Source organism: Pleurodeles waltl, chromosome 3_1 (genome assembly GCF_031143425.1).
Source record: "Pleurodeles waltl isolate 20211129_DDA chromosome 3_1, aPleWal1.hap1.20221129, whole genome shotgun sequence".
NCBI lineage: Eukaryota > Metazoa > Chordata > Amphibia > Caudata > Salamandridae > Pleurodeles > Pleurodeles waltl.
The window spans coordinates 321,457,372-321,480,770 of NC_090440.1; the positions used below are offsets into that span (position 1 = coordinate 321,457,372).

The following is a 23,399-nucleotide window of genomic DNA, read 5'->3' on the forward strand; positions in this document are numbered from 1 at the left end:
ATAACTTGTCCTTCTCCATGAGAAAGTTATGGCTCTCTTGGCCAAAGGGATCCATAGATAGAGTTCCCATGCCAGAAGTAGATAGTGGTTGCTATTCCAACTACTCTCTGGTACCCACAAAAGACAAGGGCCTCCATCCTATCCTAGTCCTTCAGTACCCCAGTCTCCTCATCAAGAAGAAGTTCAAGATGCTCACTGTGGCTCAGGTTCCGTCTGCCCTGGACCCAGGAGACTGAACAGTAGCATTGAACTTGCAGGACATTTATTTCCATATTCCTGTCCTGCCTGCTCTCAGACATTAGTTGCAGTTCACAAGGGGTCGCAAGCACTTTCAGTTTACCATGCCCACCAGTGCCCCTCAGGTTTTCACCAAGCTAATGGCTGTGGTCGCAGCTCATCTGCGCAGATCAAGGTTTTCATTCTTCCCTATCATGACAACTGGCTGTTGAAGGCGGGCTCTCCACAGGCTGACTCCTCCTACCTCCAGACTGTGTCAGACCGCCTGCATTCTCTGGAGTTCACTATAAACCTGACTAAGTCACACCTGACTCCCTCTCAGATGCTCCCTTTTATCGGAGCTGTTCTGGACGCAGTGCAGTTTCAGGCTCTTCCTCCCGAAGCGGCAAGTCCAGAATGTTTGGGCTATGAAACTGTTTCAGCCTCTATCCTGGATTTCAGTGAGAATGACTCCTAGGCTGCTGGGCCTCCTGCATCCTGCTGGTGACACATGCCAGGTGACAAATGCACGCTCTGCAGTGGGACCTGAAGTTCGAGTGGGCGCAGCGTCGGGGAAATCTCTCTGACAAGGTACAGATCTCAGAGGGAACCGCAAAAGATCTGCAGTGGTGGTTGACGAACCCCTATTGGGTCAGAGTCAGAGTCAGATCCCTCTCCCTTCCCCAGCCACATCTGACAGTAATGACAGATGGTCATTCCTGGGATGAGGCGGCCATCTGGGAGAGATGGAGATCAGATACATCTGGTCTCCGGCGGGATCCGGACTACACATCAACATGTTGGAGCTCAGTGCAGTCCAGCTTGCTTTAAAAGCATTTCTTCCCTCTATCAAGGAAAAAGGTGGTGCAGATGTTCACGGACAATACCGCTGCCATGTAGTACTGCAACAAGCAGGGCGGGGTGGGGTCATGGACTCTTTTTCAATTCATCATCCTGCCTACTTTTTATGTAATCCCCACATCCCTCTAAGGAAGAGGAGACACCCCACCGACCAGACTCAAAAAGAGCATTGACGTTCTACATTTATCATAGAAAAGAGTTCCAGGTGGATGCGAAGAAAAGTCAGGCAATGCAGAAGAGGGCCATCTCCAGATGGGTCATACTCTGCATTAAGATCTGCTATGCAGTGGCCAAACAGCAACACCATGAAGGTTTGTGTGCTTATTCTACCTGAGCTACAACTGCGACCACTGCGTTTGCATGCAGAGTTCTGTCAGGTGGCAACATGGGCATCTCTGCACATGTGTACCAAACACTACTGCCTTGACAGTCAGGTCTGTAGGGACAGGTACTTTGCCTTTTTGGTCCTGCAGGACTTTCTAGTATGATCTTGGCTGGCAGACCCACCTCCGGGGATGGTATTGCTTGAGTATCTATTCAAAGTTAAGGAATCTGCAACTAGAAGTCTTTATCAGATGAACAAGTCCAAGTAGGGACCCTCACTCCAGTCAGGGTAAGGAAGTCACACTGCTAGGATAACTCCTGCTCACCCCCCTTGGTACCTTGGCACAAGCAGTCTGGCTTATCTCCGAGGCAATGCGCAAAATATTTGTAGACACACACACACAGTCACACAGTGAAAACACCACAAAAATACATAAGTAAAACAAGACCACATCAACCAAATCCAACATACACAAGTAGAGATAGAAATTGTCAAAGATTAAATCTTAGTAACGCGCTTAGTAATAAAATAGCTCCAACTGGGGCTATTGCGGCATCTTGATGAAGTCGTTCCCAAAAGTATGACGTCACTCGCGACAGAGTGTGGGCCGTTCACGGAGTCGCACGGACCTGAGGTACAGCACCTTGTAAAACAGTAAGGGATCAAAGATGTTGCATGGAGTGGGAGAGGTGAGGAGTCGCTGGTGCGGTGTCAGTTCCTTACTGCTACTGGGGAGGTAAGGCGTCAGTTCCTTATTGCTAGGCAGGGGAGGTGAGGCATTGGTTCCTGACGGTTGCAGGGGAGGTGATGCGGGGTCTGTGGTGAGGCATCGGTTCCTTACAACCCGGCGGGGTCAGTAAATCCAGCAGGTCAAAATGTGAGGCGTCAGCTTCACGGTGTCACGATCACACCAGGGGGCCACATATGATGCTGCGGAATTGGGTTTCCCAGGTGTCAGTGACATGGCATTCTGGACTCACACTGTGGTGGGATTTTGGGGGCACCGTGGCGACAGTCCTGTGTTGCAGGTTGCGGTCGTTGTACTTAGCGGGAAACACAGCTCCGGCAGTGCAGAGGCTAAGAACGGCGCTGGTTCTGAAGTCATTCTGGAGTCAATGTGCTTAATTTCATTTTAGTTGTTCCAGAGCTCACTTCCAAGGGCCCGGGAACTGGATTTGGCAACACTTGGCAAGTCAGGACTCTCAGCAAGAGAGCCCAGGCTCTGGCAGGTGAAGCCTTTTTGATGGCCCTAAGACTTCTTAAAAGGAGGCAAGCTCAGTTTAAGCCCTTGGGGAACCTTGGAAAGCAGGATGTAGAAATCAAAGTCCAATCCTTTCCCTCCCAGGACAGAAGCAACAAGCAGCAGGACATCACAACAAAGCAACAGGCAGAGTGGCAGTCCCTCCTACAGCATCCAGCTATTCTTCCTGGCACAATGTCCTCAGCCCAGAAGTGTTCTATGTGGGGTCAGGCCTGTCTTTGAAGTAGACACACTTAAAAGATATGTCTTTGTAGTCGACAAAACCATGGCTTTCCCTGCCCTGGCCCTAGACATCCTCCAGGGGACTAAAGACATCTTTGTGTAAGGACATGCACAGCCCTATTCAGTTGTAAGTGTCAACTCCTCCCCCCATTGTCGCTCAGGAAGACCCATCAGCCTGCTGATGGGCCTTCAGGATATGCAGGGGGACACACCTCCGCTTCCTTTGTTTAACTGTCTAGAGTGAGTGCACAGTCAACTGTCATCCTGACCCAGACATATATTCAGCAGACAGGCAGAGTCACAGAATAGTTATGAAAGAAAATGCTCACTTTATAAAAGTGCCATTTTCAAACCTACAAATAAAAAACACAACTTCACTAAAAGATGTATTTTTAAACTGTGAGTTCCGAGACTCCAAACTCCACATCTCTGACTGCTCCCAATAGAAAATTACACTTAAAAGATATTTCAAGGCAACCCCCTTGTTACCCTATGGGAGAGATGGACCTTGAAATATTGAAAACTGAATCTAGCAGTGATTCACTATCAGGACACGTACAATAAACCAGTGCATGTTCTACCTTCTAAATACACTGCACCTTGCTTGGGCCTACCTTAGGGGTCACTTACATGTAGTAAAAGGGAAGATTTGGGCCTGGCAGATGGGTGCACTTGCAATGTTGAAATGGCAGTTTAAACCTGCACACACAGACACTGCAGTGGCAGGTCTGAGCCATGTTTATAGGGCTACTCATGTGGGTGGCACAAACAGTGATGCAGGCCCACTTGTAGTATTTGACTTGCAGGCCCTTGGCAAACATAGTGCACTTTACTAGGGTCTTACTAGTAAATGAAATAGGCCAATCATGAATAAACCTATCACCACTACAACTTAGACAGGGACCACTTGCACTTTAGCACTGGTCAGCATTCCTGAAACCAGCAAAAACGAAATTCAGCACAGGATCAAAATCAAACCCGAAGCAAAAAGACCGGGGAATCCACACCAAGAGCTGACAGGTGTAACAATTTTACTAAAGATTGTCAGTTTGACTATTGTACTCAAGACAGTAAAAATGTCCCAGATACAGTAGTATGTGACATCATATGCTGTAAACAATCCTTTTTGTAAAAACATCTTTTCAAAAATATAGACTGCCAAAACCTCAAACAGCCATTAATATCTACCCACAAACATTTTGACCTATTTAATTTGTAAGTCCAGACATTCTCACTTCCCCCATTTGTTGCTTTTGTAATAACTGACTATACTTGCTGCATTACTAGAAATTTTGGAACAAGTTTTTGATAGTAATATTAAATGCAGATCAATATTTTTTCATGAATATTTTTATGCAAGTCTACAGTTTTGTTTGTCTATGTGTTGCAGTTTGTATTCACAAAAGATGATTTTTTTACCACCTGCTGCACCTACTGCAGTTAATTATAAGACTGATGTTTGAAACTGAATGTCCTATTTTTGCTTTGCAGATGGGAAGATCTGACAGCAGCACTCAAAAAGTCCGGCGAAAAACAAAAACCAAAGACACCACACCAATTGACAAAATGGCCACTTTGAAAAACAGTACTACTACTTCTTTCAATCCCTCAACAAATACCGAAAAAAATACTGCTCAGCGCTTTCAGCACAGTGAACCTGTACATTTCAGCAATAGCTCAGTTGTTGCTTCTGATTTGCTGGACTCCAGTAGCAATCAGGTCAAGTCTAAATCTCTAAATCGAACGGTCTTCAATGAGGAGCTTTCTTCCCTGTTTGCAAACACTAGCCTTGAAGTATTTCCACATCCACAAACTGTTTCAAGACCATTGGTTGAGCAGGCACCATCAATACCTGATCACCTCGCTGAACACCCCCATTCAGAGGCTCAGGAAATTGTTTGCACTGAGTTCTTAAGCATATATTCTTATAAAGTGTGGAAGGAAGATTGCTTACTGATTCTTTTAATTATTGCCAACAGGAGTACCTCTACACTTACTTCTGTGAGCCTAACATTTGCAAACACAGAAACCTTAAAGGTAAGTAAACCTACAACTGAAAACGTTAATGTTTATTGTATGTATTACCGTTTCTTATTTAGTTCACCTTTTCTTACCCCTTTCTTAATAGGTCTGATGTATTGCAAAATAATCTTAATTTTGTTTTCTAAAACATTTTTTTTTACCTATTTCAAGTTGCTGATGATAAACTTGAATGGTCCATCTAACTTGCCTTCCATGGCCTCCTTGTGTGCTGTTCTTAGTTTTTTGTGCCACAGACACTGTTTGTAGGATTATAGGAAACAAGAAGATGGTCACCAGTTGCAGTGGTGTGTGATATGTTTAGATGGTGGGTAGATTTAGCATTTGAGTTTACTCATGTTAATGCATACACGGTTCTGAATTAAAGACTGACTTCCAGTAAGTTGGCTGTCAGCCAGAAAATCACAATTAATACAACCATTGAGAATAAAATGCACCCTTTTGACATCACTAAAATAAGGTCTGACTGCTTAGAATGTGCTCTATAAATCTCTTTCCTAAGAGGCCACATATGGAGGCTTGCAATATCATTAATGAAAGCACAAGTAGTGCCAAAGAGACTTCTTCCAGATGCATTTCTCAGGAAATAGCAGTGGCCGCTGCCGCATATGTCAAGGACGAGGGGGAGGATAACAGGGGGAACATTTAAAAAAAAAAAAAAACACTAACCTTGAGCCTCCAGCCGCCGTTTCCTGCTGCTTCAGCACAGGCTCCCCAGCAATCCTGGCGCTACTTACATGCTAAACAAAGCATGTAAGTAGCCTCAGGATTGGTCTGAGTGGGGTCTGTACTTTTTATCCAGCCAAAACATACATGCGCACTTAGCGCACAAATCAGTTTCTTTTTCCAGCAGCACTGTTTTATTTCCACGGATATTCAATGGAGAACGACTTTCATGCCGTTTAGTGAATAAAAATAAATCTAAGCTATGTTTTAAAATTTACAAATGATTTGTTTTCGAGGTTATGCAAAATATACAGTTTTATACCATTTGCATTGATTACATTGCATTGTATTGTAAACTATTCTGCTCGAAATTTAGCATAGCAGGCTATTCGAGAGGAGTTAGCATTTCATTATTGACTACATAATTTGGGCCCTTATGCAACACCACATTTCCCCATAGTTAGTAAATGAGTAAGCCATTTGATACACCAGGCTCTTGTTTGTAATATTCTGTGATCATGCTGTATGCTAGGCACTGTATAGTCCTCCAAAAGAACACATGAAACCTGCAGAGAACCCAGCCAAAGCATCATTGTGCCCTTTTCTTCTTTGATGCTGATTCTCCTTTTCTTAGCAACATCCTGAGATGAGTTGCTAGTCTCTGCTTAATTGAATGTGTGCTGCAGCTGCTGAGACACAGTCTACCACCGCATGACATTATAGTGATTCTTAACCTTACTCATTAATAGGAGATATGGTTCTTCCTGAAGACGACTGTTCTGCTAATGTTGTACCTCGTACAGGAAAATAGGAGGGACGAGAAGTATTGAATTATCACCCACAGACAACCTCGTTTGTTCCAAGTTCATAATTGTTCATTTATATTACAAACCACATTTGCTCTTTTAATTTTATTTAGTCTCCTTTGAAATGAATCTAGCAATAATGTCTGTCATTAGCTCAGTATTTGCTCTAGAAATTGAGGTCCTCTTCCGATATCCTCCAAAAGCACATTCATTTTTTCTCTTAAATGATGGAATCATCATCACCAAACCAGCAAAGTGCGATAGTTACTCATGGATTCTTCTAACTCCCAATTCCTTACCTCTGGAATCTTCCACGCCCCAGACATGATTTTGAAACTTTTACAGTAGCTTACATATGCTGGCAAGTGGGACAGTCAGCCTCTGTTCTGACCCCAAGCTTTCTCTGGATGTGACAATACCCAAGTTCCAGCCCTGAGTGCTGATGCTGGACATTTTCTGCACACTTCAACGCAGATTCTGAGTGAGGGATGTATCACTCACAGACTACAGGCTTTAAACTATGCTGCAAGTGCTAGATCACGGATCCCACTACATTTGCCTGTGGTGTCTCTACACAAAGCTTGGCTCAGAATGCTCTGATAGCTGCTCCCTGATGGACCTGAAGGCCATCAGGGAGTGCAAAGCCAAACTCTGCATCGCCAAACACAAGATGAGGGTGCTATTACTGCTCGAAGCCCCAGATTTGCTCATGATTCCATCTCGTTACTGTTGTCAGGTAAGTCTAAGATGAGGTTGAAGGACAAATCCAGAGGAATAAGCACAAGAAATCAAAGCAGGGTCAAGTCCTCACCAGCGATCCCATTCCAGGGAGTAATCATGCAGTTTGGCTCCATCCTATTCCTCAATCCTGATTCCTGATCTGGAGTTAATGCACCCTAGTTTCCCAGGCCTTTGTTGGTTCTGCAGTAAATTGATCCCTTTGAAGAAGCTTGTGCAATGTTTTCTTGTACCCTCTCATGGGCCTCCAGGCCACCATGGGTTCATTGGGGTCTCTGGCTAGAACTTCACCATCAGGCCCTTCTGCATCTGTCTGACTCCATTCTACCCCAATCTAGGCCACTGCCAGCTCCAGGCTGTGCCTCAATACCTCTGAAAAGATGAACCAACTGTGGGCATTCATTGGGGTGATCCTGGATATAATACACATATTTTCATAACTCCTCAACCAGCTTCTGATGGCAGCATCACTTCTGCTGGTCTCAGACACCTGCAGACAGCGGTTTTGTTGCTGTCTACCCTAGAGTTCTCCATCAACAAAGCAACATCCCATCTTTAGCCCTTGCAACAGATTCTCATCATCTGGGCCATCCTGGATGCAGTGGCTTTGAAGTCTGTTTCTCTGTCACAGAAAGTCTGGGATATTTATTTTATGATCCTGACATTTCTGTACCTGCCCTGGTGTTTTTGGGTACCCGGGCCTCATGCATCCTGCTTCTGCCTTATGCCTGCTAGCACGTGTAGTCTGCCATGGAACCTTCAGCTTAACAGGGCTCAACACTGTGGATGTCTGTCATCAAAAAGTTGGCCCGTGAGCTTCATTAATGGTGGATGCCAATCTGACAGACTGTTTTTCTTACCTTACCCAGACCTCACCTTTGTGTCCGGTGCATCCACCTTGGGCTGGGGAGCTGTCTGAATAATGTGGAGATCATAGGATTCTAGTCTCCAATGGAGTCACCTCATATCAGTTTTCTAGGGCTTTGTGACATCTGGTCAGCCTTGAAGACCTTTCTGCTATTTATTGAAAGCAGCTCTGTTCAAGTCGGGAGTGACAGCATGATCACCATGTGGTACTGCAACATGCAAGATGGCATGGATTCTGTTGTCCGGAGACACTACAGCTGTGGCTGCAAATCACAGGATTTGTATCACAGTCAGTCACCTAGCTTGGCCTAGCCAGGCATTACACTGGGCACTGTAGAAGGTGCTTGTCATCCCTTTCAGCCTTTCTTTGTTTGGCAGATGAAGTTAGCCTTAATGCTACATTTTTTAAAAATGTTTTATTTAAATGTTTCCGCCCTTCATTCTCTTATGCTACAGGGGACCTTCATTTGCTCCTTACATTTTTGTTGGTCACTCTTTTTCAGCACCTCCACAGCTGTTCCCTCAGGTTAATGACCCTTAAAACAGTCTCCTAGTGCAATGATGTCTGGCCTTGGGGCTCAGTCCACCAGAGCACAAGCTGCCACTAAAGCCTGTGTTACGGTTTTCCAGTGTAAAATATATGCCACCTTCATTAGGGTCTAGTGCATTGGTTCTCAGGTCTGCAGGGATAAGAACAAGTTATGTACCTTCAGTAACACTCTTTCTGGTGGATATTTTATCTAACTGCAAATTCCTCACAGCCTTTTGGTGCTTAATAAGAGCTCAAGTTAAATGTTATACTCTGTTGCCATGAACTCAGCCAAGCCCAGAATTATTTTAGCTCTTTGTTAATGGGCACCCATGCATCTTTCACAGCATTAACCAAATCCCTTTTAGGTTTTACTCCTTCTTTTGTTATGTTATGACCTAGGTATTCCACTGATTCTACACCTATTTTATATTTGTCCATCCTGAGAGGCATGCTCGCTTCATCTAAGGCATTAAGTACCTTCCTTAACGTTGTATTATGATCACTACCAGTTTCTCCATATACTAAGATATCATCTTGGAAGTACATTACTTGGTCAGTTCCTTGAAGGATGCCTTGCATGATTCACTGGAAAACAGCTGCAGTTGAAGCAAGGCCGTAGGACATCCTACGAAATCTGAATGCACCATGTGGTGTTATGAAAGATGTGAGGGGACGGGGCCGAGGATGGAGTTCGATGTGATGGTACGCCAATGATAAATCTATTACGCTGACATAATTTGCTGATCCAATAATACTTGCTATCCACCCATATGTTGGAATTTAAATCTCTTAAATCAACACACAGTCTTATACCTCTGCCACTGGGTTTCTTGTTGACCACTTTAGGAGCTAGCCGCAGTGAGTGTTCTATAGGCTCTATGATCCCTTGTTCAACTAACCTGTTTAGTTCTTGTTTCAAAGGCTCTTGCATGAGATGGGGAATGGGCCTGGCCTTATGAACAACTGAAGTAGCACTTTTGTTTACTTTTATCTTGTGTTGGTAGTTCTTTAGGAGCCCTGATCTGTACTCAAGTAGTTTGGGGAATTCTTTGCATATGCCTGTCCCTGTCACTGAGCAATCTGTCAATCCCTGTTCCTCATTATTGGGATCTAACGTAATTCCCATTTCTTTACGGTGTTTCCATCCCAACAAGTTGGACCCTTTACTTGTAATATATACCTTGCCAATAGTATGGAGATCCTTGAAGGTTATATGCATAGTTAACATTCCCACTAGTGGTATGGGGTCTCTATTATACCCACCTGGCTTTACGTCTGCGGGTTGTAACTTATACCCTCTGTTTTGAAAACTGTTTTTAAATACACTGTAATCCAAGGAAGTGAAACATGAATACAAATCTGCAAACACATTCACTTTGATACCATCCAATTCAATTTCACAAGCTGGATAAGTGTTATCAAGGTCCTTTCTTCCCTTGTTCCTTTTACTTGCAATACAAATTTGTTTCTTAATTTCTGCACTTCTTCAACTCTGTGTATGGGTTTTCTGTTGTTTTTCTCATTTTTGCAAGCACCTGCATAATGCCCCTTCTTGCCACACTTTCTTACATGTGCAGTTGCGAGCTGGGCAGAAGGGGCTACTAGCTAAATGTCTAATATTACCACATCTAAAACACTTGTTTTCGATACCCTTTTTATGAACCCTCAATTCCTCCTCTTTGTTGATTCCTGCCTCATCATGCTTAGAGTGTGCTTTAACTTCTTTTACTATGTCTAATTCAGTGGAGTGTTTCATTTCTTTAATACATTCTGCTGCGTGATCAATGTTTTTTGCAATGTCTACTGCTTCCATCAAATTTAGGTTGGGAGCCAGCAACTTTTGTTGAATGCGAGAGTTCTTTGTGCACCTAACTAATTGATTCGGTATCAATAAGTCTCTTAAGTTCCCAAACTCACAAGTGTTGGCCAAACCCCTGGTATATAACTGGACACCTTTTCATCTTTCCCTTGTGTTCTACTGAAAAATATATGCCTCTAAAACCACATTCACCCTGTAACCAAAGTGACTTTCAAGTTTGCTCAAAGCTTTTTCATATTCGTCTTGGTTGTCCCCTTCTTCATCATCTTCTGTGTTTGGGTCAAATAGGTTTTCCGATGTAAATTTTTCTCCTCCAATTGCTATTAAGTATGACTCAAATAATTTTGACCAGTCCTTCCGTGGTAAAATGGGTTCACCAGTCTCATTTAGAAAAGAAGTTGGCTGTGCCATACCTGCTGCTGCCATACTGGAAACACTATGCAAGTACAACAACAGAAAAATGGGCAGAAATACCAAACTGTAAAATGCTATTAGGTAACTAACAATAGTTTCTGTAATGCTATATTATTATAATGGCAGGTGAATAAGTCAACCGACTTTCTCTCTTTTTTATTATTATTTTTTTTCCTTGGTGCCCCTTTTTTCCCTAGATCAGATCCACCAATCTAAAATGGTTTTCCTGCCACCACGTACATATGTCTCTGACTTGATGCTAATTCTTCAATTAAACGCTGATGACTTATTTTACATTGGAGCCCTCATTTCCTTTACAACATCCAGGAAAGGGTTAAAGAGAATTAACTACGGAGCCTTTGCTTCTCCTATTGCTTGTCTGTATTCTAAGGCCCATCCTGTTTTTTGTCAACGAGCCGGATCACACCTGCAGATTCACGAAGACGGACTTACACTCCTCCTGTTTCCGTCAAAACACTAATTTAACGTTCTGTCCTCAAACGAAGACAGGAATGTGAGTCCTGACTCCTCCTCCACCCGGAACTATATGCCAGGTTCCGTCGAAGAGGCAGCTCTCTTTCTCATTCAGAAGACGGTGAGAGCTTCGTGGGCATCTCGCGTTGAAAGAAAAAAATAGTTTTTATTTTGAATTGTAAAAATTCCTTGCACCTTCTGCTTAGAGCACTGACAGGAATGGATCCAGCGGTGACTCCTTTACTTAAACCAATTGTGCTTGGCTCTTCGAACGTTCTATTCCTTCAAGAGTACAGAACACACTGGGACCATCAAACTCCCAAATAAGGTTACTGACACTGGAGAATTGCCTCACTGCAGTAATGTATGCTTTTTATTCACAAAAGCTTCTGATTTTTAATCCATGTACGACCGCTCGCCTCACCACTCAATTTTGTGGTCAAACCAACACAGCACTCACTTCGGTGGTTGAGCTGTCTTAGCAGCCTTACAGCCGTTCACGCCACCACCTATCAACACAGCACTCACTTCAGTGGTTGAGCTGTCTTAACAGCTGTTCAGCCGTGCGCTCCACCACCGCTCACCCTTGGCTCTGCCACTAAGATAATCCAGATGAACCTCCCTGCTTAGGGTTTAAAGTTTGAGGTAGCCTTGTCACTTAAACACTGTAATAAGTGCCTGTCCCCTTTTAATGAAGAGGCTAGATCTGCTTTTTCCCCAGATATGTGGTATGTACAGGGAGTGCAGAATTATTAGGCAAATGAGTATTTGGACCACATCATCCTCTTTATGCATGTTGTCTTACTCCAAGCTGTATAGGCTCGAAAGCCTACTACCAATTAAGCATATTAGGTGATGTGCATCTCTGTAATGAGAAGGGGTGTGGTCTAATGACATCAACACCCTATATCAGGTGTGCATAATTATTAGGCAACTTCCTTTCGTTTGGCAAAATGGGTCAAAAGAAGGACTTGACAGGCTCAGAAAAGTCAAAAATAGTGAGATATCTTGCAGAGGGATGCAGCACTCTTAAAATTGCAAAGCTTCTGAAGCGTGATCATCGAACAATCAAGCGTTTCATTCAAAATAGTCAACAGGGTCGCAAGAAGCGTGTGGAAAAACCAAGGCGCAAAATAACTGCCCATGAACTGAGAAAAGTCAAGCGTGCAGCTGCCACGATGCCACTTGCCACCAGTTTGGCCATATTTCAGAGCTGCAACATCACTGGAGTGCCCAAAAGCACAAGGTGTGCAATACTCAGAGACATGGCCAAGGTAAGAAAGGCTGAAAGACGACCACCACTGAACAAGACACACAAGCTGAAACATCAAGACTGGGCCAAGAAATATCTCAAGACTGATTTTTCTAAGGTTTTATGGACTGATGAAATGAGAGTGAGTCTTGATGGGCCAGATGGATGGGCCCGTGGCTGGGATGGTAAAGGGCAGAGAGCTCCAGTCCGACTCAGACGCCAGCAAGGTGGAGGTGGAGTACTGGTTTGGGCTGGTATCATCAAAGATGAGCTTGTGGGGCCTTTTCGGGTTGAGGATGGAGTCAAGCTCAACTCCCAGTCCTACTGCCAGTTCCTGGAAGACACCTTCTTCAAGCAGTGGTACAGGAAGAAGTCTGCATCCTTCAAGAAAAACATGATTTTCATGCAGGACAATGCTCCATCACACGCGTCCAAGTACTCCACAGCGTGGCTGGCAAGAAAGGGTATAAAAGAAGGAAATCTAATGACATGGCCTCCTTGTTCACCTGATCTGAACCCCATTGAGAACCTGTGGTCCATCATCAAATGTGAGATTTACAAGGAGGGAAAACAGTACACCTCTCTGAACAGTGTCTGGGAGGCTGTGGTTGCTGCTGCACGCAATGTTGATGGTGAACAGATCAAAACACTGACAGAAGCCATGGATGGCAGGCTTTTGAGTGTCCTTGCAAAGAAAGGTGGCTATATTGGTCACTGATTTGTTTTTGTTTTGTTTTTGAATGTCAGAAATGTATATTTGTGAATGTTGAGATGTTATATTGGTTTCACTGGTAATAATAAATAATTGAAATGGGTATATATTTGTTTTTTGTTAAGTTGCCTAATAATTATGCACAGTAAGAGTCACCTGCACACACAGATATCCCCCTAACATAGCTAAAAATAAAAACAAACTAAAAACTACTTCCAAAAATATTCAGCTTTGATATTAATGAGTTTTTTGGGTTCATTTAGAACATGGTTGTTGTTCAATAATAAAATTAATCCTCAAAAATACAACTTGCCTAATAATTCTGCACTCCCTGTATATTAATCATACCTCGATATTTGTGGTCCGTAGTTCCTTCTCAATCAATGTCGCTATTGATTGACAGTCAGTGAGATGGCAGTCCATGAACAGGGGTAAGCAGTCTTCACTGCCCCCTGCGCAGACAAATCCCGTCCTTCGTCGCCAAAAGTTTATGTGTAGTATTCAAGCAGGAACAACGTGAAGTCAAGCCTCTTTTTCAACTAGACTCTTCAACCGCCATCTCTCATCTTGTCAGGCTCATCTCACCAACATTCGAGATGGGCTCCAGTGCACTCCAGTATTCTGAGGTACATCTTTGGAACATACCATTAAGGGCATACATGTATAACTACACTATAACAATATGATACATTGGTTAACTGTTAATGAATACAACATTTCTTGAGTTTAATGCGTATCTATACGTTCCTAATATAATGTGATTGAATACATATATATTTAAAGATTACAACTTCTTTTAGTCTGAATCCGTACCAGGAGGGAGTTGTAGGTTTTAACTGCAGCCACCATAAAGGACTTTTCACCAGTTCAAAAGGAGGGAAAGATTGCCTGAGCCTAGTGATCATATTGTTGATACCAGCTAAATTTAGCTGATATGAAGTCTGGAGAGTTTGGAATTATGGCCAGTGCTTTGAGAAAACACCCACTTGTGGACTGGAACCTAGTGAAGGGGCTGTAGAATGGAAGTGAAATACTTCCTTATTGGAAGGCTAGGTTTCCAAAGTGCTTCAGCAATTTATAGTAATTACAAATGATGTATTATTTTTCTCAGTGTTACCAGGTAAACTGAATTTTATTAGTCTAGGCATGATTGAAGAAGAGCAATAACAACTGGTATGTGTAGTCGGTGGAAGAGACACACTTGAATTTTTATCAGGTGTTTTAACTGGAAGATGCATGTACCCTTTCCTTTGGATGCTTAGACCCTTAACAAAGGGTTTTGGTCGATGTAGAGCTTGGTATTGCGCACAGATTTAGCAGTTGATATTGTTTTTTATGTAAAGAGGACCTAAATTTTGCAGGGTTTTGTTTGAAACATTATTTCCTATCCACCATCTAATGAGTGGTGGTATATATGTCATCATATTCTTTTTCTTAGCAGGGTAGGCCCTATTAGAGTCCTTAGAGATCCTAAAAATCTGATAGAGACGTCTAGCTTCAGTTTCCTTACCTTAGAATTATCCCCAGGTGTCAGACTAGATCTGAATTTTTTTTCGTAAACAGTACCCCTGCTCGCCGGTAGGAGGTGTCGATCAGCTGTGTGTGGCATTGTCGCCATCATCCGCGCCAGACGTGACATGCTTGGTGCCTATATAGGTGCCACCCTAGCGCATTGAGATCAGTTCTTTTCTTTGTGCATCAGTCAGCTCAGATCCGGAGAAGAGCTACCCCTTAGGTATTTTTTGATTCAACTTTTTTTTTTTTTTTTTTTTTACTTTTGTCAAAGTTTTTTGAGGTTTTTCCTTCTGATGTTGCAGGGATGTCATCACAGAAGGCCGGTTTCGAGCCCTGTGGTGCCTGTCACTGATCAATGTCGGTGTTGGTCCTTCATCTGGTGCCTCAAGCGCAACCCTGACCTGTAGGCCTGCGCTGATTGCCAGGCACCTAAAAGCCACGAGGAAGCGATCCCTCAACCTCCTGGTGGCTCGACGTGTGATGCAGCGTGGATTGAGGTCCTGGTCAAAAGGAAGGTCCGAGAAGCAGTTACGGAGTCTCGGATCCTTATCGCACTTACAGTCATCGGGTCATTCGTGTAAATCCCACCACCACAAGAAGAAGTTGAAGAGATCTTCGACTTCACTGTATCCTTCTGCTGACAAGACACAAGAGCATCGACATTCGAGGCCTGGTTTCGCAGTAGCACCAGCTCCTGGATCGTCTCCGCACCTCCCTGAGCTTCCGCCTAGTAAAGAGTTCCGTGAGGCCATGCACCTCATATTTAGGTGGCTGGTTCCGTCCAGAGCTCCTTTGGTCCCTGAGGTTTCGGCAGGGGCCCCTACTGGTTCAGCACCGGCATCTTGGGCCCTGGCTCCTATTGGGCCCCTTGAATTCATTCCTGGACCCAGAGCAACACTAGTCGTGCCACTTTGACCTTCCCCCGTGCCAGTCCCCATGTCGACTCCCCCATTCTAATCCCCAACACGGAGCCGAAGGGACGTCGTCGGATGTCGACTCAGGCGCTGACTGGAGCCATGCCTTCTAGGTCGAAGCCTGAACCCTATTCTTTACGCTAGGACCAGGAATGGGAGGGGTCACTGGACCTTGAGGAAAACCAACCTTATGACACTATGGACTTGTGTGAGGATCTGGGTGAGGCTAGTGGACTGGACACTTCTCCAGGTACTGGCAGGCTTTCTCTCCCTACCATGACTATGGAAGAGGGAGCATGCTTTGTGTTGGTGTTGAGGAGGACGGCAGAGGTCCTGGACCTCCGCCTGCCTTCGGTGCCAGTCAAGGATAACGTTTTGATAGAAATACTTCAGCCAGGAGTGTCCCCATCAGAACCGCTTCTCCCTTTTTAATGAAGCTCCTACTGACGTCTTGCTTGGGGCCTGGCGCCAGCCAGCACAGGGACTCCTGTGAACAGGACAATTACCCACAGCCACAGCCCTGCTACGGAGGACCCAAACTTCCTCTCATAACATACCACCCCAGAGAGCTTGGTAGTCCAAACCTCTACCTCCGATGTAAATCCTGGTGCATTCCCTACCGCTCCCCCAGATAAGGAATCCAGGAGGATGGACACTGTAAAAAGAAGATGTTTTATTCCACCAGCCTGGCACTACAGTCCGTAAACACAAAGTGCCATTTGGCCCGCTATTCTCACCCAGGTGCTGGAATCCTGGACCATTCTCTCCCAGGCTGTTGTCTACGTGAGGGATGCAGCTAAGTGCACAATTTGATGTGGATTGGATACCACCGACTCACTGGGGAGAGCAGTTTACTTGAGAATGCCATTACAATGCCACGCCTGGTTGAGGACATCTGGCTTTTCTGGGGATGTCCAAGCATCGCCTATGGACATACCCTTTGATTGCGCCTGTCTCTTCGGAGACAAGATGGGTTCAGCTCTGAAGCGCTTTGAGAACAGCAGGGCTACGGCCATGTCCTTAGGCCTTTCCATGGACCATTGTCACTCCCAATCCACTTTTTGCACCTTTTGGGGTCACTGAGGGGCCTCCAACCGCATCTCTACCCCCCTCATCCACCGAGCCGCTCACTCTTCCCAGCATCGGCATGGTCAAGGACTCAATACCCACAGAGCCTGTGGATTGGGCAGCCAGTGGTCGGGCCAGCCCTCCTTTCCTCCAGAGCAGTCACAGCCTCCAAACCCTCCTAATCTGCCCTTTTACCATCATGGACACCCAGTAGGCAAACGGATTCACCATCCCTTGCCTCACTGGCGGTCTATAACATCAGACCCATGGGTTTTGCAGATCATCCAAAGGGGTTACTCCCTCGTCTTCATAACTACCCCTAGCCCCAATGCCACCAACTTGGGACAGGATGACAGAGGATCAGCTATCCCTTCTCATCATCATCACTTTACTTTATCTCGGTAAAAACATACCATAAAAGTAAAGTACATACAATCTAAGAAAGAAATTGTGAAAAGAAAGTGCAAATAAAATAAATTACAAACTAAGAAGTGAGATATTAAAACAAGATAAAACAATAGCATAAAAATCTTTCTTTTTCCATCAATATAATACTTTAAAAAAAATCCAGTCCCTACTAAAACATCAGACTAATGGACTTACACTTAAATACAAAGTCTGTGCACTATATGCCTGCTTCTAAAATCTGCTACCAAGTCTTATTCTTTAAAATCGCTAATCTAAAACGCCAAATTGATTTAAAGAATTTTGCCACAGAACAAACTATTTGTACAGATGGGTCTGATGTAACTACTCTCTCAGCAGATAAACAATTCCTAAAACCCAGTTGTTTACATAAGGAAATAATCCAAAGGGCCCTCTGTTTACCATATGCACGACATTGAAAAAGAACATGAAGATCAGTCTCTTCATACTTGCAGCCCATCGGACATAACTTAGACTTTTTAGTAGAAGTGGGCCATTTGTAAGTTAAAGAACACAAAGGAGACCCTATTCTAAATCTGATGAAGAGAGCACACACAAATGGAGAGAGTACTGCATCCATAAAAGGCTCAAACGCATAGTGACATTTAAATTTCAGAAACCTATCAGTCGTAGAAGAGGGCACAACTTCAGTCAATTGTGCAGTTTGAACTTTAAGCCAGAAAACGTCCTTCAAGGTCTGAATGGCATTTTTGGGAATAGAAGAGGGATCCTTCCAATAGGACCCCCAGGCCAAGATGAAATAAGGACCGTTCAACATAAGCACACCACTTGATTTTGGCATTGGAATTAGTGCCTATCAGTTTGGGCAGCCCAGAGCATCAGATGACCATTACCGGATCCAGAACAGTAGTGGCCTTAAAGCGGCGATCTGGTTAACAGCGTCTTTAAAAACTGGTGTTCTTATCTAGCCTGATCCTCCAAATTGCAGTGGCTCCATAACTCAGCACCATACAAAGCCCACCCCCCTGGCTTGTGATTTGTATATTTCGAGAGCAGGAGTCAAGGCAAAACTAAGGGATTGGGTTGAAAATCTCGCAATGCCGCCCGCCCTTTGCTTCAAGCATATTAATGATTTCTGGAGATGGGCATGCCAGTCGTGAGAATCTTCTAGTTTTATACCTAAGTAGTCAAAAGTGCCCACTCTTTCCAGTAAGACGCCTTCTAGATAAACAGGTCTTTTCATTTTATGCTTTTTGTCTCCAAACACCATATATTTAGTTTTTAGTGAGTTGATTTCCAGACCATGACCTTTACAAAACTCCACAAATTTTGCAAGCAAACTTGGAAGGCCCATGGCTGTTCGAGAAAGTAACAAAGTATCATCAGAGAATAAACGACATGGAAACCTCTTCCCTCCCAAAATAGGGGCGTCACTAGAACAATCCAAGAGGTAGGGAATACATGCGTTGATAATTAAAAGAAACAGGGTGGGCGCAAGTACACAACCCTGTCTCACACCGCGGACTGAGGGGAATGCTGAAGTCAGTTCGCCTGCCAAACCCCTTCGTACTCTGGCACAATTGCCTGAATAAAGATCTTTAATTATATTAAGCATGGAGCCGGGGACTCCAGCTTTGCTCATAACTTCCCACAGTTTAGGACGCAGGAGTTTATCCCTTCTATGTCAGGCAGTGACGGCTCTCTTGGCCAAGGGAGCCATAGAGAGGATCCAGAAGTATGTTTTGATTGATATTCCCACTACTGTCTGGTGCCCAAAAGGGACACAGGCCTTCTTCCTATCCAAGACCATCGCCCTCTCAATTTCTTCCTCAAGAAGGAGAAATTCTAATTGCTCACGCTAGCTCAGGTCCTGTCTGCTTTTGACTCCCTGAGATGGGATGGTGGCATTGGACTTGCAGGACGCATACTTTCACAACCCCCATCCTTCCTGCCCACAGGAGTTGCCTGTGGTTCATGGTAGGCGAGGAGCACTTTCAGTTTGCTGTGCTCCACTTTGGCCTCACCAGCTCCCCTCCGGTGTCCAACAAGTTGATGGCAGTGTTAAAGCCTTTCTACCTTCTATCAAATGAAGGCTAGTGCAGGTATTCACAGATAACACCTTTGTATCATCCATCCTTCCTACTTCTCATCCATCATTCCTACTTCTCATCCATCATTCCTACTTCTCATCCATCATTCCTACTTCTCGTCCATACCACCACGTCTTATCCAAAATCCCTACTTCTTATCCATAATACCTGCTTCTCATCCATCATCCTTACTTCTCATCCATCATTATTACTTCTCATCCCTATGACTCATCCATCATGCCTACTTCTCATCCATCATTCATACTTCTTATCCATCAATCCTACTTCTCAGCCACCATTCCTAATTCTCATCGATCACTCATCCATCACCTATACTTCTCATCCGTACTGATGATGGATGAGATTAGGGAGGATGAATGGATGAGATCTAGGAATGATGGAGACGTAGGGATGATGGAAGAGAAGTAGGGATGATGGATATTATGTTATGTTAGCAGTTTTTAAAGTGCTCTGGTTACTCCAGCTAGAGGGTCCCCGAGCTAGGTTTGCTACCCTGTAGGAACAAGAAAAGAACAGCGCAAGCAGCTAGCAGTGACCATGAAAGAGAAAGGCATCCAAGGCATAAGACCTGTGCCAAACAACTGTGAGGACTGTGGGAATTTAACTCTGTTTAAACGGCCAGGATTTTTTTTTTTTTCCTGAAAGTAGCCTGTAGGAGGCTGGACTGGCTTGTAGTGAGTGCCAAGGGGTACTTACACCTTGCACCAGGCCCAGGTATTCCTTATTAGTGTATAGGGGTGTCTAGCAGCTTAGGCTGATAGAAAATGGTAGCTTAGCAGAGCAGCTTAGGCTGAACTAGGAGACGAGTGAAGCTCCTACAGTACCAGTAGTGTCATATGCACAATATCATAAGAAAACACAATACACAGATATACTAAAAATAAAGGTACTTTATTTTTATTACAATATGCCAAAAGTATCTCAGTGAGTACCCTCAGTATGAGGATAGCAAATATACACAAGATATTTGTACACAATACCAAAATATGCAGTAATAGCAATAGAAAACAGTGCAAACAATGTATAGTCACAATAGAATGCAATGGGGGCACATAGGGATAGGGGCAACACAAACCATATACTCTAGAAGTGGAATGCGAACCACGAATGGACCCCAAACCTATGTGACCTCGTAGAGGGTCGCTGGGACTGTAAAGAAACAGTGAGTGTTAGGAAAATAGCCCACCCCAAGACCCTGAAAAGTGGCTGCAAAGTGCACCTAAGTTTCCCAAAGAGCACAGAAGTCGTGATAGGGGAATTATGCAGGAAAGACCAACACCAGCAATGCACCAACGATGGATTTCCAGACGAGAGTCCCTGTGGAACAAGGGGACCAAGTCCAAAAGTCACGATCAAGTTGGGAGTGGGCAGATGCCCAGGAAATGCCAGCTGTGGGTGCAAAGAAGCTGCCACCGGATGGTAGAAGCTGAGGATTCTGCAAGAACGACAAGGGCTAGAAACTTCCCCTTTGGAGGATGGATGTCCCACGTCGTGAAGAGTCGTGCAGAAGTGTTTTCCCGCAGAAAGACCGCAAACAAGCCTTGCTAGCTGCAAAGCTCGCGGTTAGGGTTTTTGGATGCTGCTGTGGCCCAGGAGGGACCAGAATGTCACCAATTGCGTGAGGGGACAGAGGGGGCGTCCAGCAAGACAAGGAGCCCTCTCAGAAGCAAGCAGCACCCGCAGAAGTGCCGGAACAGGCACTACGAAGTGGAGTGAAACGGTGCTCACCGGAAGTTACACAAGAGAGTCCCACACCGCCATAGGACAACTCAGGAGGTTGTGCAATGCAGGTTAGAGTGCCGTGGACCCAGGCTTGGCTGTGCACAAAGGAAATCTTCGTGGAGTACACAGGAGCCGGAGTAGCTGTAAAACACGCGGTTCCCAGCAATGCAGTCTAGCGTGGGGAGGCAAGGACTTACCTCCACCAAACTTGGACTGAAGAGTCACTGGACTGTGGGAGTCACTTGGACAGAGTTGCTGAGTTCAAGGGACCTCGCTCGTCGTGCTGGGAGGAAAACCCGATGACCGGTGATGCAGTTCTTTGGTGCCTGCGGTTGCAGGGGGAAGATTTCGTCAACCCACGGGAGATTTCTTCGGAGCTTCTAGTGCAGAGAGGAGGCAGACTACCCCCACAGCATGCACCACCAGGAAAACAGTCGAGAAGGCGGCAGGATCAGCTTTACAAGGTCACAGTAGTCGTCTTTGCTACTTTGTTGCAGTTTTGCAGGCTTCCAGCGCGGTCAGCAGTCGATTCCTTGGCAGAAGGTGAAGAGAGAGATGCAGAGGAACTCTGATGAGCTCTTGCATTCGTTATCTAAGGAATTCCCCAAAGCAGAGACCCTAAATAGCCAGAAAAGAGGGTACTTAGGAGAGAGGATAGGCTAGCTGAAGGAGCCTATCAGAAGGAGTCTCTGACGTCACCTGCTGGCACTGGCCACTCAGAGCAGTCCAGTGTGCCAGCAGCACCTCTGTTTCCAAGATGGCAGAGGTCTGGAGCACACTGGAGGAGCTCTGGGCACCTCCCAGGGGAGGTGCAGGTCAGGGGATTGGTCACTCCCCTTTCCTTTGTCCAGTTTCGCGCCAGAGCAGGGCTGAGGGATCCCTGAACTAGTGCAGACTGGCTTATGCAGAGATGAGCACCATCTGTGCCCATCAAAGCATTTCCAGAGACTGGGGGAGGCTACTCCTCCCAGCCCTGACACCTTTTTCCAAAGGGAGAGGGTGTAACACCCTCTCTCTGAGGAAGTCCTTTGTTCTGCCTTCTCGGGCCATGCCTGGCTGGACCCCAGGAGGGCAGAAACCTGTCTGAGGGGTTGGCAGCAGCAGCAGCAGCAGCAGCAGCTGCAGTGAAACCCCGGGAAAGGTAGTTTGGCAGTACCCGGGTCTGAGCTAGAGACTCTGGGGATCATGGAATTGTCTCCCCAATGCCAGAATGGCATTGGGGTGACAATTCCATGATCCTAGACATGTTACATGGCCATGTTCGGAGTTACCATTGTGACGCTATACATATGTCGTGACATATGTATAGTGCACGCGTGTAATGGTGTCCCCGCACTCACAAAGTCCGGGGAATTTGCCCTGAACAATGTCGGAGCACCTTGGCTAGTGCCAGGGTTCCCACACACTAAGTAACTTAGCACCCAACCTTTACCAGGTAAAGGTTAGACATATAGGTGACTTATAAGTTACTTAAGTGCAGTGGTAAATGGCTGTGAAATAACGTGGACATTATTTCACTCAGGCTGCACTGGCAGGCCTGTGTAAGAATTGTCAGATCTCCCTATGGGTGGCACAAGAAATGCTGCAGCCCATAGGGATCTCCTGGAACCCCAATACCGTGGGTACCTTAGTACCATATACTAGGGAATTTTAAGGGTGTTCCAGTATGCCAATCTGAATTGGTGAAATTGGTCACTAGCCTGTTAGTGACAATTTGTAAAAAGAGAGCATAACCACTGAGGTTCTGGTTAGCGGAGCCTCAGTGAGACAGTTAGGCACCACACAGGGAACACCTACATATAGGTCACAAACTTATGAGCACTGGGGTCCTGGCTAGCAGGGTCCCAGTGACACATAACAAACATACTGAAAACATAGGGTTTTCACTATGAGCACTGGGCCCTGGCTGGCAGGATCCCAGTGAGACAGTGAAAACACCCTGACATACACTCACAAACAGGCCAAAAGTGGGGGTAACAAGGCTAGAAAGAGGCTACTTTCTCACATAGCCTCAACAGGTTCTAGTCTCAAAAAGTGGGGAAGGGTGTTCTAGAGCTTGGAGGTTCGGAATCCAAAAGCACAACCACCCATCTGGGCTTTCTTAACACAAGAAATCATGCCAAGTGCTGGCCCAGAGAATCTGAGGCTGCGGTCAGGTGCATGATGTTATGATTTAAGACTTTCAGTTGATCAGACTGTGACAGTTTTAGGGAATGATGATTTATTGTTTGCTCTACATACGCTTGGTTCCAGTTTCTGTCTTCTTGTGCACATTTGTCCGTCTTGCAGCCGCAGCAGATAGATACTATATGACAGTGGCCCTATGTGGTCATTTGCTCGCACCAGTAGAATAGCATTATAAGTATGAACACTTTTGCAGCTGTAAATGATCTTGTCTAATAGATAACACACAGTATGTGTGTTTCTTCTGTTAAGAACAAGTTTGAAAATCAAAAGGTTAACTAGAAAATCAACTG

At 45.0% G+C, this 23,399-nt stretch overlaps 1 protein-coding gene across 1 annotated transcript in view; it reads left to right on the forward strand.

Moving 5' to 3' along the window:
• AP4E1 (adaptor related protein complex 4 subunit epsilon 1) overlaps nt 1-23,399 on the forward strand; it is a 246,052-nt gene that overhangs the window by 196,224 nt on the left and 26,429 nt on the right. The window contains exon 18 of the mRNA XM_069222475.1: nt 4,377-4,922. Within this exon, the coding sequence (XP_069078576.1) occupies nt 4,377-4,922 (546 nt within the window). The remainder of the gene's footprint in view (nt 1-4,376; nt 4,923-23,399) is intronic.